General features: G+C 45.4%; 1 protein-coding gene across 5 annotated transcripts in view; it reads right to left on the bottom strand.

Moving 5' to 3' along the window:
• Positions 1-1,936: 1,936 nt before the first annotated feature.
• ARHGAP21 (Rho GTPase activating protein 21) overlaps positions 1,937-15,346 on the bottom strand; it is a 128,148-nt gene continuing 114,738 nt past the window's right edge. For all 5 annotated transcript variants that reach the window (XM_055147390.1, XM_055147391.1, XM_055147392.1 and 2 more), the window contains 10 exons: positions 14,956-15,098; positions 14,059-14,214; positions 13,887-13,965; positions 12,933-13,006; positions 12,765-12,854; positions 10,780-10,905; positions 10,542-10,583; positions 10,129-10,234; positions 8,136-8,167; positions 1,937-4,321 (listed from right to left, as the gene is read on the bottom strand). In XM_055147390.1, coding sequence (XP_055003365.1) covers positions 2,597-4,321; positions 8,136-8,167; positions 10,129-10,234; positions 10,542-10,583; positions 10,780-10,905; positions 12,765-12,854; positions 12,933-13,006; positions 13,887-13,965; positions 14,059-14,214; positions 14,956-15,098 — 2,573 coding nt within the window. In that variant the 3' untranslated portion in view covers positions 1,937-2,596. The remainder of the gene's footprint in view (positions 4,322-8,135; positions 8,168-10,128; positions 10,235-10,541; positions 10,584-10,779; positions 10,906-12,764; positions 12,855-12,932; positions 13,007-13,886; positions 13,966-14,058; positions 14,215-14,955; positions 15,099-15,346) is intronic.

Here is a 15,346-nt window from a genome sequence, read left to right as displayed (position 1 = left end):
GACAGGCCTCATGCATGAAGGTACTGGCAGAGGAACCCAGGTGTGTGTAATCCCACCAACGGCCAACATCCAGAGAGAGACTTAAAAGCAAGCTCTCAGATATCTTTAGCCTACTTCTCCTTCTGGGAGAAACTGGCAATCTTCTGAGAGTTTCCTGCCCACATGGGACAGCCTTGCTAGCTTCCCATGGCGTATTCATATGCAAAAGCCAGTAACAAGCTGGATCTTCTTCCCCTGACCCTGAAGAGTCCCCAGTGCAACATCGTTTTAGGAGGGCTGAGTCAAGATAGACTTCTAAGATCTCAGGGAAAGGACGAAATGAGATGTTTCTGAGCCCGCCCTAGAAATCGGTGACTAACGGGATTTCTTGATCGCGATCGTGAATCTTTCACATTTGTAAATGTTCACATTCAAGATTCAAATGCACATTCAAAATTCACACAGAAGTTTACTCTTTCACTCTAAATAAGTTTAAACTGAATTAAAAAAAAAAAGGTTATCATACAATGAAGTTAATAGCTTAAATTTAATATAAACTAGTGTCGCACCTGAGAGAGAGTACAGATAGGGCACTTACCTTGCATGCAGCTGATCCAGCTTCAATCCCTGGTACCCCTTATGGTCTTTGGGACCCCCACCAGGAGTGACCTCTGAGTGCAGTCAGGAATAAGCCCTAAGCATTACTGTCCCACTGGTGTGGCTCAACAACAACAACAAAAATAGCCAAAACAGATGAGAGAAACACCAAAAGAAGAACAGAAAAGTTTGAAAAAAATCAATCATGTAAACATGATCACAAGAAAACAAACGAATGAACTGAATTATCTGGGCCTCTTGAAGCTTCTTTTTTCACATATAAAAAGTACTGTTTTGTTTTGAGGACCTCTCATAGGACCCGAGAGCGCCCTCCAGGGGTGGCTCGGTGGCTCTGCAGCTCTGGGAAACCACGGGGACCACTGATCAGAGGCGCCAGCATGGAAAACCCGGGTGACATTGTGTCCCTGGGTCTCTGTAGTCTTTTTGGTGATTTGGGTAATACACAGGTTTTTCTAACAATGAAACTGCCAGGTGAACTAAAGCATATACTCTTGTTCAGAATTTTACTAAGAATCATACATCATTTTAGAAAATCCCAAGCATGAACAGCAGAACTATTCCTGGGAGATCACTGGTAACTCTGTATCCTCATGCAAAGACCTGGCAATTTCACTTACCACTTATTTGATTATAAATCACTTCCCTAGTGTTCTAGATGGTATAGATTTACATACCCCAATTATATTTTGAATATAAAGTCATATATGCAGAAGTTATCCAGATGTGCTGTGAATTTTCTCTTAAGAATTGTGAAAAAGAAATAATAAAATATTCCTATAGAAAATTTGTACTTCAATAGAAATATTCCTACAAAACTGAGTTTGAAAGGGAGAATGACTGCATAGGGACGTTTTTAAGGTCCTCTAAGTCTTTTAACATTGTAAGATTTAAAGTATTGTTTGTGAGACATCCTTATTTTTGTGAGCCCCTATAGTGCTCAGGGTACTTGAAACAGAGACTGTGTCTCTTACATGCCAAGCCTGCACTCCAGCCCTCTGCGCCATCTTCCTGGTCCCTAACGCATGTCCATTTTTACATAGCTAGGAAGGATAGAGGTGCTTTGACCTCCAAATTATTTTCTTTTCACTCAGCTGAGTGAACACGCATTACTTTATCTAAGAAAGATAATTATTACCCCTATGTAGATGTTGACAGCAGCTCCTTGTCTGCTGTGGCAGAGAGAGAGAGAGAGAGAGAGAGAGAGAGAGAGAGAGAGAGAGAGAGAGAGAGAGAGAGAGAGAGAGAGAGAGAATATGTAGAGTGGGCAATCTATTGGTGGGGAGCAAGAATTTTAAATGGGTAACGTGCAAACATATCTTCAAATAAGCTCCAGGCCATGCCAAGTCCACCCAAACAATTTTATTTCCAGTGTTTAATTGGGTATGCACACAGGCAAGACACAGGTTTGGATTCATTATGTCCTCATGCAGAATTAGATTCTTCTCGAGGAAGAAGCAGTCCCGCCAAGTTGCTATCTACATACCTATGTTACAAGGGTTCTATCAAATCTGGTATCTGAAGAAAAGATACACATATAATAGGGTCATTTAAGTTACGTATTTTACAGAAAGATTAAAAATTCAAGTCACACAAAACTCAACAACGGTATTAAAAGTTGGAATATAAAACGCAGAGGTTCACCTGGAATGACTCAAGAATGGAAGTTCTCTATCCGCCTGTGTTAAAACTGGCAAAATGGTGTGGGATTTGTTACCAATAAAAGGCCTTCATTCATTCCATGAAAGATATCTCATTTTAGCAATATGGCACCCTAAAAAAACCAAATGTGTTTTCAATGATGAGGCACTTTTGTTAGTGATGAAACCCAATGGACAGATTTCCTGCACACTAATGCCAGCTAGTAATTGTCAGGAATCCTGGGAATATGCTATGTAAGTTGCAACAAATACCTTGCTCATTTGTTTACAACTATCCAATATATTTTTAAATATATATTTATATATATATTTATATATGTTCCTCTGGCTGTAGGAATGCACTATAAACCTATTTCACAGTGCAAAAGGATGAAACCAGCCCAAATGAAGGCTGCATAATAACAATTCTGGTACAAGAAAATATTTACAGAGTTACGGCGACATGTAACAGTAGCTTCTGCTGTGCTCCCGCGGACCCGCCGGTGGGGGGTTAAAGACAGGGGTGGAAGCGCGCGGGGCTGTCTGGGGCTTCCGATGACAGTTTGTGAGGGGGGGGGCGGGGCCGCGGGGCCGGCGCTGGGAAAGCTCTCTCCGTTCACCTGCTCGGGCGACTGCAGGGGCGGCCGGTGCGGGGGCTCCAGCGGGCTGGCGGGGCTGCCCGCGGGGGACGGGGGCGTCTCGGGGCCGGCACGGCTGAGGTCGGACGCGCTGGTGCGCAGCCGCTCGCGCGCCAGCCAGTCGGCGATGCTCAGGTCCTGCGCCGAGCACTTGGGCTTGAGCCGGGTGACGGCCGACAGCTCGGGCTCGCGCTCGCCGCCCGCCTCGGCCGCCCGCCAGAAGCCCAGCACGCTGAGCTCGGCCGCGTCGCGGTGGCCCCCGAGCGTGTGGCGCCGCTTGATGTTCTTCCTGCGGGCCGGCTCGGCGCCCGCCTTCTGACCGCCCACCCCGCCGAACATGTCGTCGGCGGGCGCCCGGGGCCTGAGTTTCAAGCGGTCGGCGATCTTGGTCCGCCACGTGGGCTCGGGGCGCTCGGCGTCGGCGCGCGCGGGCGACAGGCTGCCGGTGGAGCGGCCCTTCTTCATCACGTCCAGCACGCGCGCCAGCCCCGCCGCCTCGCGCTCGCCGCCCGGCGCGCCGCCGCCGTCGGACTTGAGGCGCGCCGACTTCTTGCGCGACAGCGTGTCGCACTCGATGAGCTTGTGCGAGCTGAAGGGCTGCCGGCGGCCGTCGAGGCTGGGCGTCAGGCTGCCCTCGGTGCCGCTCACCTCGCTGCCCTCCGAGTCGCGGCGGCCGGCCTTGGGGACGCCGCTGCGAGCCGCGGCGCCGCCGCCGCCGCCGGGGAACACAGGGAAGTCGCTCTCGCTGTCCGTCTCCACGGCGCGGCCCTCGCTGATGAGCTCGCTGCGCTCGTCGTCCGCCTCGTCGCCCCGGCTCTCGGCCACCGACTGCACCTCGGGGCTCAGGCGGCTCGAGTCGAGGCTGGCCGCGTAGGCAGTGGACGAGGTGGTGGAGTAGTCGGAGGTGATGGTGCTCACCTGCGCCAGGAAGTCGCCGCCGGGCTGCGCGCCGTCGGGGCTGCTGCCGGCCTTCCGCGGCGCGCACCGGCCCAGCGACGCCTGCGACGAGGTGCTGAGCAGGGTGCCCGAGTCCGAGCCTGTCTCGTCGCAGGCGGGGGGCCTGGGCATCCCTCGGGCCCTCGAGCCATCCTTCAGGGTGGCCAGGCGGCTGCTCAGGGTGGGGGACTTGTGTTTGGGGGCGCGCGGGGCGGCGGGCTCGTCGGGGCGCCGGGGCCCCTTCTCCTCCTTGGCGCCCTCCTTGGGCCCGGCTGTGGGCCGCGCCTTCCTGCCCGCCGCCGCCGCCTCGCCCTCCTTCTTGGCCTCTTCCTTCGCGTCGCCGTGGCCCTGCTCCGCGTTCTCTTTCTTGTAAAAGACATTGTCCAGTTCATCTTCGGAGCTGCTGGGCTGCGCTTTCTCTTTGGGCTTTTTCCTCTTGCGGCTGGCGGCTGCGAAGATGGAGGAGACGAGCAGCTCCCGGCTATACTGATCCTTCCCGGAGCCCCAGGAACCCTGCGGAGCGAGCAGAGAAAGCGGCTTAGAACACTGCCTCGTGCCCACCCCGGGGCCGGCACCCGGGCAAGTCACTGTCTGAAGGGCCCATCTCCTTCCTGCTGGGCCGGGATGTGGGGCGAGGGTGCGGCTGGCCCAGTCGGGGCACCGCTGGCGCTCAGGGCCACCCCTCTCCTGACTCGGGTTCAATTTCTGTCTCCACTGATTTTCCCTGCCCACACAGGTGTGAGTTCCTTCTGGAGGAGGCATTAAGTGTGGAGTAAGGCGCCTGCCTTTCACGCTGCCCACCCAGATTTGATTCCTGGCACCACAGATGGTCTGCAGAGTACCACTAAGAGTGATCCCTGAGCACAGAATAGGAGTCAGCCCTGAGCACTGCCAGATGTGCCTCTTCCCCCGGTATCCCTTACAAAAAGTTTTAAAACATTCCGACATCTTTGAAGACAATGCAGTGACCCAGGCTAGCTGGCAGTTCATGACTCCGGGCTGACTTCAAAGCTTCTATCCCAACACCATACCCATCACCAGCGGGCCTGCCTCCCTCTGCATCAGATACAGATGTTGGGACAAGGCATTCTCAGATCTCCCCTTCAATCAGGGGCTCACCTCCCCTAAATCAGGTTGCTGATGTCTTTACTAAGTAGTACTGAGGAGGCAGTGAGGGTGGGAGTGCAGGCGCCTCCCAATGTGCCCCACATCTCCCACTTGAAGTGAGAGGCCCTGCAATGCCAGGGCTACTGGACCACCCAGTGGTGCTCCCGGCCTCCTGGCTGCCACCATGGGGTGCTGGGGCTGGGTCACACTCGGGGTGGCTGCATGTGAGGCTCTGCTATCTCTCTGGCAAGGTAACGGCAATATTCGGATAAGCAAACAATTCAAACAAGGTTATTTCTGTGAAAGAAATACTGGGAAGTGTGATGCCGACTTTTTGTTGCTTCTGTGTAAGAGAACACTGCTTCAGTACGGGGCTTAGTGCTTACGGAGTGATGGGGGCAGGGATGAATACAAATTTGACAGTTTACCACGTGCCATGTTAAGACAGCCAGGCAGGCAAGCAGGAAGTGTTAGAGCAGAAAGTGTCATTTCTCTGCTGCCATGAAATTCTAAATATTCTAACACTGTCATGCTGAATCCTCAAAAAACAAACTTTAGAAAGTAAAAAATTTTAGAATTGTTATAATTATTTGTGAGATGAAATCATAGATGCACTGTTATGAAGTGCCTAGGGAGTACACGCCTGGCGGTTATTTTCATGGTCATAGTCTGCTGCTGAATGGGAAGGGATAATGGCTGTGACCAATCGGATGAGAACTGATGCTCTTTCCTCGAACTACAGGTCTGAGTGCTGAGTAAAGGAAGAGGCACATTTTATGCTTTGGAGGGGCCACACCTAGCTGGGAGGAGGAAGGCCTGGCTCACTCCATAGTGCGATGCTGGGGATCCAACTCAGGACTTTGCATATGCTAGGCCTCTGTTCTTCCCAATGAGACTTGATTCTATTCAGCAGAACCAATTGGATTACCCTTAAGACTTCTGAGAGCTGGGCTGGAGCGATAGCACAGCGGGTAGGGCGTTTGCTTTGCACGAGGCCAAACTGTGTTCGATTCCCAGCATCCCATCTGGTCCCCTGAGCACCGCCAGGAGTAATTCCTGAGTGCAGAGCCAGGAGTAACCCCTGTGCATCGCCAGGTGTCACACACACACACACACACACACACACACACACACACACACACACACACACACACGACTTCTGAGGGTTAAAAGCTCTGATTCAGGGGCCAGAGAGCTAGAACAGAGAGAAGGCATTTGCCTTGCACACAGGTGGCCCTAGTTCCATCACTGGTCCCTGCACATGGTCCCTTGAGCAGGAGTGATCCCTGAGCCCCAGCCCTGATGCCATCAGGTGTGCTCCAACCCCCCCATGACCCCCACCCCCATGAAGAAGTCTGCCAACACATGTTAGAGTAAATGACTGCCATGTTTGAGAAACTGTACTGTTAATTCAAATTTAGTTAAACTCTATTTTAATTGAGTTATAGTATTTGAATATTCATTATATCAAGACAAGGTAAAAACACCATAATTAAGATGAGAAAGGTGCTAAACAAAGTAGAGAAACATGCATACAGTAGAGAGAAGGGGGTAGCTTCAAACATGGCTGTCTGATCTAAAAATCTTATCTTCTCCCAAAAGAAGATGGAAACTGTTTTGGATTATTGAATTCTACAGAGACATGATAACTAAATGCAAGGTGTGACCCCGAGAGCATCCTGTAAAAGAAAAAAAATTTTGAATAAAGAGCATTATTGGGACAATTGGCTAAACTATGTAAACTCTATACATTAGCAGTAATGCTGAATTGTTCTTATTTTATTTCCTATAATTACACTGTAATGAAAGAGAATGTTCTTGCTCTCCAGAGATATATGATGAAGCAGGGAATGTGTTATGTCTACAAATAACCCTCAATTTATAAAAAAAAATGTACATCAGATTTACCAGAGGATGATATATTTTTTAAATATTGAAAAGAAGATTTGTACTGTCATTCCAGTAGCTTTTCTGTAGCTTTGAAATTTTTCAAAATAAAAAGTTGGAATAAAAAGACTGAAAGTTGGGGCTGGAGTGATAGCATAGCGGGTAGGGCGTTTGCCTTGCATGCGGCCGACCCGGGTTCAAATTCCCAGCATCCCATATGGTCCCCTGAGTACCGCCAGGAGTAATTCCTGAGTGCAGAGCCAGGAGTAACCCCTGTGCATCGCCAGGTGTGACTCAAAAGCCAAAAAAAAAAAAAAAAAAAAAAAAGACTGAAAGTTGCAGTACTAATGACAGTAAAGAATAAATGATTTAAATATTTTGCAATGTGTTCAAAATAAATTATAATTCTATTCAACCCAATTATCATCTTTTATATATGTGGAATTCATGTCTTACCACCAAACACCCGTAACGGTTTAAGAAATTTGTAAACAATTATACTTGTTTCTGCCTTAAATTTTGGACAAGCTAAATAAAGGAACTTCCTAATTGTTACTCAAAACTGTATGCTTCTTTTGGTGGTCAAGAGAACACAAGTTTTATGTGTCATATATGACACATATATATAGATATACATGTATCTATATATCTACATATATCTTACAAAATTATGTCAACTACTGGGGCCAGAGTGACAGTATAGGGGCTTGCCTTGCACATGGCTGACTCGGGTTCAACATCTGGTACCACATCTGGCTCCCAAATGCCACTAGGAGTGACACCGGCGTGCAGAGTCAGCAGTAAGTCCTGAGAACTGCGGGGTATGGCCCAAAAAAAGGAAAAAAATGCCAAATATTGATAAAAAATAAGTGATACTCTTTTTTTCTTTAACTGAAAGGCAAGCAATACACTTCCTATACAATGAGTAATAATGCCCCAAAGTTTGCATTATCATTGAGCTACGGCCAGATGTATCGAGGTGTTTGGGAAGTCCCATGCAAGGGGAAGGGATGGGTGCAGCTGAGAGCAGCTCGGCCACGTGCTTCTCTTAAAGACAGAGAATATGCACACAGGCTCCTAATACTCCCCACGTGGGAGCAGGCCAGAAAGATTCCCCATACTTGTCTGCATCATGCTAAGCTACGCTGACAGAAATGGAACATTCTAACTCAGAATCCAGCATCCTTCTACCAGATTCTACTATTCTCTCCCGTTATTAGACTCTGTGGCTCTATGATGCATTTGTATCCTGGTGACAATCAGCACCCTCCAAGCAATCCCCCAATAAGTTGTTTTTTTTTTTTTTTTTAGGAAATTGTTTAAAACCATTTACCTTAGATTTTGTTGAGTCACTAGTAGCTGAATCTGTGAAGAGTGAAACAGAATATGGTCAGAATCACTGAGTCTTGCCTGTGTCCAACAAACAATGCAAAACTTATGGAAAAGACAGGCACAGAACAAAATGGGAAAGCAAACTCAAACAAAACAAGAGAACACAGTGGATAGTCAGAGCTCACAAAGATGCAAGCCGCACCACAGAAAGCCACCGCCATGAAAAGATGCTGTGAATTGTAGGCAGAACCAGCTCAATGACAGGAATGGCAAAGGAGCCCTGTGCTAACCAAAACAGAAAGACTAGTGTTTAGTAGATTTTCTACAGGAAGTCTAGCAATGGAGAAGCTTGAAGACCTTGTAAAGATTTGTACTAGGTACCACATCCTGTATCTGAAACTGATACACAATGTAGAACTTTGAAATAAAAATTATTGGCTGCCCTTTCTACAAATTAAGACAGTAAGTGTAGCCTCATTGATTTTTGTCAGACCATCAAATGTCAATTTTAGCAGCACACACTGTGCAGAGGGATGTGGAAGAGACATTAGCATAACCCCGCTTCTAGGTCTCTCTTTGGTTTTAGAAGAAATCATGTTGATCACTGCTCTTGAGACCCCAGGTTCATGATCTGGGCAGGCAGGGATCATTTTGACTAGTTTGGTTGCATTGCTACCAGTTTGGCAATTAGCTATTAACAAAAGCTTTTATGGAAATGAAAAAAAAATGGAGACCATAATTTTACTGTCTGGCAAAAAACTCAGATTATACAATTAAAAAGAGGGTAGGAAGGGGCTAGCACTGGTCAGAGTAGTACCAATTTTGAAATTTTAGCTTGCCACTTAGGGAAATTTTGAGTTTCAAAATTAGTGAGCTGAGCCCCGTGCCACGCCCCTTTCAACACATGGCTAAAATGCTTATGACTTTAAGAACTGGTAGACCATACCATGCTATTTCTCCTCACGGTCTGCTTCAGAAATAACAAGAAACAGCAGAGAAACTTTTAAGAAAGTAGTATTGATCTGTTCACAATAATCTTACGAGAAAAAAATGTACACCACAGATCAACTCGGTTGGCATTTACAGGAATCGGGGGTTTCTGCAGACAAGGCAGCTGCAGTGTGGACAGCAGTCCTCCTTCTTCCTACAGTTCCAGCTGTCCATCAGGGACACCACGGAATCCACTAGCGACATTACCGTGTGATAGACTCCGCCCACTTCGCCTGTTCAACATCAGTATAGAGTGGCCTGTGTCAGTTAAGTGCGGAGCAAACCCTTTAAGACTAAAACAGGAACTCGAGACAAAGGGAGAGCATCGTGTGCAACAACATGCTACGTTAGTGCAACTGTTCGGCCGGAGAAGACTGGCGTCGAGCGCGCTTCTAAAACCCAACACTTCACCGAACGTTAGGGTGGCTAAGGAAGAGAAAAAAACATCAAATCGAATGCCTTTTACTGTGACAACTAGAGTGACGAAGAATATACTGTATTGAAGAAAAGGGGCGCACGAATGCGTCAGCACACCCAACTCTGAGGCTTGGCGACAGAGCCCCTGGCTCCTGAATGAGAGTGACTCATACAGTCTAGAACATTCTTTCTGCCGTCACAGCAACCACATACTCAGCAGCATAGATCTGTTTTACCTTGTGATGACTATATTACATGGAAACTGTGAGTCAAAAAAAAAGGGGGGGAGGGGGAAGAAAAGAAAAAGAACAAAACAGTGGTATGCATGCTCATTTCCCTTATGTCCGTTCTGACAAGCATTACGACTCCATGCACTGCCAATGGCATTACAGTCACTGGAAGATAATTAAGATCAATCAGAAAAGCAAGATTAAGTTTTATTCTTTATTAGTAGAAAGGGGGAGGGGAAGGGAAGGAAAGGAAAATAATCACAGTGAATTGTTACTTAGGATTGAACTGATTGGCTCTTCCACGTTTTAGGAACAGAGCATTTAGCCTGGCGGTGAGGCTGCCCGGGCAAGCGTTACCTGACACATCTCCGGGGGAGACTCCTGTCCTTCCAATGTTGGTGAGTAAATGATCTATGTTTGGCACTGGCTGCGAGTCTACCGTGCTTTCCTCCTGCACTGCTGTCTATGGTTAATAAACAAAGATCTCTTCATCATCTCTTCACAGACACTTTCTTTAAAATTCAAACATTTAGTCACAGACACAGTACCGAGCAGAACGCATGTCCTTCATTTTCTGCTTTACACTGTTGGCATAACTGACTACAGAATAGGCAGCATACTCATGTATTTCCATTAACTCAGCAATGGAGCCGCTCTGGCCCTGCTTCCAGGGTGCCGAGAGCATGCAAAGCAAGAGACTGGCATTACTGCAGCACCAGGTTTTCGGGTCCCAAAGAAAACCACAAGAAATGCCGACCCCCAATACTTACAAGAGGTTCTTCAGCCCCTTCTTCTGTGAAAAACCAGTCATGCTAAAATTTAAAATAAAAACAACGGTGAAACAAGGAAAAAAGAACTCCCCCTCTATGTATTCTAGAGGATAGTATAGGGAAAACAAAAAAGGGTCATTTTCTTTGTAAAAAGACATTTTAAAGCCAGATTCCATTCTACAAGTCATCAGCTGCCGAGGCAGATAAATGTCCTTGCCGCGCTGCAGCCAGAACTTACATGCTGGATCAGTGTCTCGACAATCTTGTACTGGTCGGGCATGTGAGTGACCATGTGGGTCATGTTATCTTCGGATGTTCGAACCAGAGTGGGACCAAACACAATTGCCAGGTTTCTTGGTTCCATCTGCAACAAAGGATGACATTGGAAATGCTCCTTGTATGATCCCGCCTGACCCCAGTGGGGTGCAGCCTCTGAGTGGACAGAAGGAGCTTAGTTTTTGTTTTTTTTTTTTTTTGTCTCTGCAGTAACCTCCAAAAATAAGGAACTGAAGCTTGAAGTGGTCTTTATTTTCCGTCTTCTTCAGAAGACCCAAGTTAATATTTTAAAAAGCAGTACAATCGAGGTCAGAAAAGTCATCATTTTTTGGCCTCTAGGGGAGAACGGATTTAAGTACCAGTCACCAGCGACTGGTTAAAAAGAAGTTCCCACTATGACGTATGGACAACACACAGGTGGAGGTACTGTCTCAACAATGACTTAAACCTCTGCAGGAACTGGGACCCCAGCCAAACGGGAGAGCAAGTCCTTGCATGTAGGTGGTGCTGGGTTCGATCTCTGGGACCACCCCAAAGAAACAAAAGACTCCTGCAGGAAGACATTTCTTAACATCAGGGAAAATGGGCATGAAATAAGCATGAGATAACTGAAGAAATAACAAATTTTGGTATGTCTGATAAGTAATGCTAGTAAAAAAATATATATTTTTTTATCTGCTGAAAGCTGAAACAAGCCCCTCACCCCAAGAAAATGTTTGTTTTCACTATATACAACTTGGTACATTTTGTTTTCTTATTTGGGGGCCACAACTGGCAGTGCTCAGGGATTACATAGTGCTAGAGATTAAACTGGGCATTTAGAACTATCACACTGACCCCATTAAAGATGTTCTGAACTGCTGTATCATTTGTGAATGTTATTTATTCAAAACAATGTTACATACTTGAAAAATAAAGAAAATTTCAATCTTTTCCATTTCTTTTTGTTGTTAAAAAAAATTAATTTAAATGCTTTTCCGGAGGGGGGGTGTATTTTGAGGTGGTGATGGGAGTCACATGGTGCCAGGGATCTCACCCCAACTCCTGGCATGCAAAGCATGTACCCAGCCCTCTGAGTCACCTCTCCTACCTGAAAATATCTTTTTTGTTTTGGGGCCAAATCCAGCAGTGCTCACTCAGGCTGTGCTCAGGGCCACTCCTAGCAGGGCTCTGGGGACCAAACCAGGTCTTGTACATGCAAGGAAGAGCTTTACCTAATGTACTATGGTCTCACTGGTCCTGGATATGTCTTTTTAAAATAGCGACACTTAATGTTTTGGTATCTTTTACTTTTAAGAGTGACTGTCAGGGCCTGAAAAATAGTGCATCGGAAGGGTGCTTGCCCTGCACACAGCACACTTTGATTTTTTTGTTTTTGTTTTTGTTTTTGGGGACACTGTGAGACTTGTTGTTACTGTTTTTGGCATATACAATACGCCACAGGTAGCTTGCCAGGCTCTGCCTTGTGGGCAGGATACTCTTGGTAGCTTGCCGGGCTCTCCAAGAGAGACGAAGGAATCGAACTGGGGTCAGCTGCATGCAAAGCAAACGCCCTACACACTGTGCTATCGCTCCAGCCCCCACACCCCAATCTGATTCCTGGCATCCCATCCCATATGGTCCCTCAAGCACTTCCAGGAATAGATTCCTGAAGGCAGAGCCAGGAGTTACCACTGAGCAATGCTGGGCACCCTCCTCCAAAATAAAAGAGAGAGAGAGAGAGAGAGAGAGACAGAGACAGATAGAAAGAGACAGAGAGACAGAGACAGAGAGACAGAGAGAGTGAATGACTGTCAGAGAGACTGGTGAGCTAATATGATGTGTTAAAACTTTTGAATTTAACTGCTGAATTGAACTGTTTTTGACTATTTGGCATGAAACCAAGACGGTTACCTTTGTCAACTAAAGCTGCTGAAAAGACACTGTTTCAATATGAACTTTGCATACCTTATTTTTTTCTGAATTTTCTGCTACTGTCTTCAGATGAGCCGAAAGAAATTTAAGTGTTTCATAATGATGTTCAGGCAAATCATGGATCTGAAACATATTATTTTCATGACAGGTTTATATGCTGAATTTAGTTGCACCTCCAAAAATTTAAAAAATAATACCTACTAGTCTCTTCAATGTTCTCAGACGATCCAGAGGGTCTTCCTTCCGATTGGCTTCAATAAAGTCAGCATATTTATCTGACAACAATAAGGAACAATATCACAAACTCATCTCCAATTGCTGAGATGAGTCTAAAACCCTAAAGCTGCTGTAGTTTTAAAATACTCATGCATTTCATTAACAAACAGAACATTGCTTAAAATGTGATTTTTCTGAGAATACTATTCTACATTGTTTTCCTACACCCTCTCCCCTACCTCTCAATATATAGTATCGGATCTTACAGAACACTTGAATATCTGGTTTGGCTGAAAAATGTTTTCCTGCTAAATGAACCCCATGACGGTGTATCTAAAGCCTTGTTAAATGAAAGTAAACACGAGCAATCTTTTTTATGTGCATTGCCACAGACTCAATCCAGGGATTCACACATCCAAGGCATGTTCTCTATTGTTAAGAACCTCATCCAACCAAACGGTACATTTTTGTGTGCTTTGGGGGGTCACATTTGGAGATGTCAGAAACTATTCAAGTAGGTGCTCAGAGTCATTCTTGGCAGTGCTATGGGGACCTTGAGGGACTGGGGACTGAGCCCAGAGCTTGTAAAATCCAAGTATGCGCTCCAGCCCTTTGAGTTATCTCTCACCATTCCCTGCTACACCCCAACCCACCCTCCACTTCCCAAACATTTTTAACTTGATAGCAAACTTGGGTAAACAGGATAATATATATTTTACTACACCTAAATACCTTCTTATAATCATTGATATTTATCAATAAAAAAAACTAAATGATTTTTTAAAAGCACCTAATTATATTTTGTATATAAATAATCACTAAACAAATTTTCACTTCTCTCCTCAAAGACATTTCCTCTTGGTTCCATTTAATACTCTCTGGCCTTCAACTCTATAATTCTGCACTCTTTCATCTGGGTCTACTACGCAGTCAACTCACCATTTGTGAAGAGAGGTTCAGGGAGTTTTCTGAAGAAGGATTTTAGTAAACTGCTTATCACATTCAAATCTCGCCATTTCTATGTACACAAAACACAAACACAGTATTTTTATAGTCCATACCACAAAAGAACAAAAACGTGGGTTAGTTATTCACATAGAAATAAACTTACATCATCTTGTATATCGATATCAGCCATTCCCTTGTTGAGTTCTTCCTGCATACTTGAGATGGCTGCATTATTTCCAGGAACTCTGTAAATACCTGTATATTCAAGACCTCTTTCTTCAACTAACTTGCAACATATGTCAACTATTAATGGAATATACTGCAAAACAAGAAACAAACACTTCACTCAATACCACTAAAAGGTTTATATTTAGTTTGCAGATGTGTAACACAGCTTTAAAAGACCATTTGAATCCAACAGGAAATCTATAGCTATTATTTAATAAGGAGAAACTAAATACTGTAGATATGCAGAACTGGGCATGGATAAAGCCAGCAAGAGACAGTGAGGTAGCAGAAAGAGAATGAATAGGCCAGGACAGAAAGAAAAGCGCCCACAGGGAAATATCGGCTTAAGAGGAAATAGGAGGAGGTAAAGAGGAGAGCTGCCGTGGAGTAAAGAAGACAGTACCACAAAAAAGAAGGGGTGGGGATAACATCAATCAACTCACAAAAGAAATCCTTAAGGGGATGCATACACACACACACAGCACACACACACATGCACACACACAAACACAGGCACATTTGCAACTATACTTTCTTAATAAGATCCTTGTTCTCATCCTCCTTTTAAGATGCTAAAAGCAGAAACACATTAGAAAATGAAGTCTTAATGACCATCTCAGATACATTTCATATTCTTTCATAATGATTCAACCTTCTGCTTCAGAGTCACTGCACTAGAAAAAAATCATTAGAGATCAAATCATTCAACACAACCCTCCAGGCTGGAATGCTTAGGGCCACGATGATCTGCTGAGAGAAAGCCACAGTGCAAGCAGGCTGCTGTGGTGACATGCACATCGGGGACCCAGGGACGCAGCTGAGAGGCTCCTACCCGGTTGGACTGTGCTGGCGGGCAATCATCCAGCCTGACACCAAATGTTCCTGTCGCTGTAGGCTTTTTCTCAAACGTCTTCCTCATAATACTTGGGATGCCTTTTCTCCACGTGCCTTTGTCTTTTGGGGGACTGGTATCATCTTTTGATTGATATTCAAAATAAAATGAGAAAAGATACAAAAGGGAAACAAACATGTTTAAATCATGACTTAAAAAAAAAACACTTTATCAGTACTTATATAAGTTGGGGTTCTGTACTATAAAATATATTAGTTCAAAATAATGTAGTATAGTCTAATTTAAATTAAGGGCTCCTTAAAACCTTTCTTTTATTAATTTTTTTTTCACAAACTAGGTCTTTATTGGCCTCTCCCTGGAGCTGGAGACC

This window comes from Sorex araneus, chromosome 9 (genome assembly GCF_027595985.1).
Source record: "Sorex araneus isolate mSorAra2 chromosome 9, mSorAra2.pri, whole genome shotgun sequence".
NCBI classification, from domain to species: Eukaryota; Metazoa; Chordata; class Mammalia; order Eulipotyphla; family Soricidae; genus Sorex; species Sorex araneus.
This window is presented reverse-complemented; position numbering and strand designations above follow the sequence as displayed.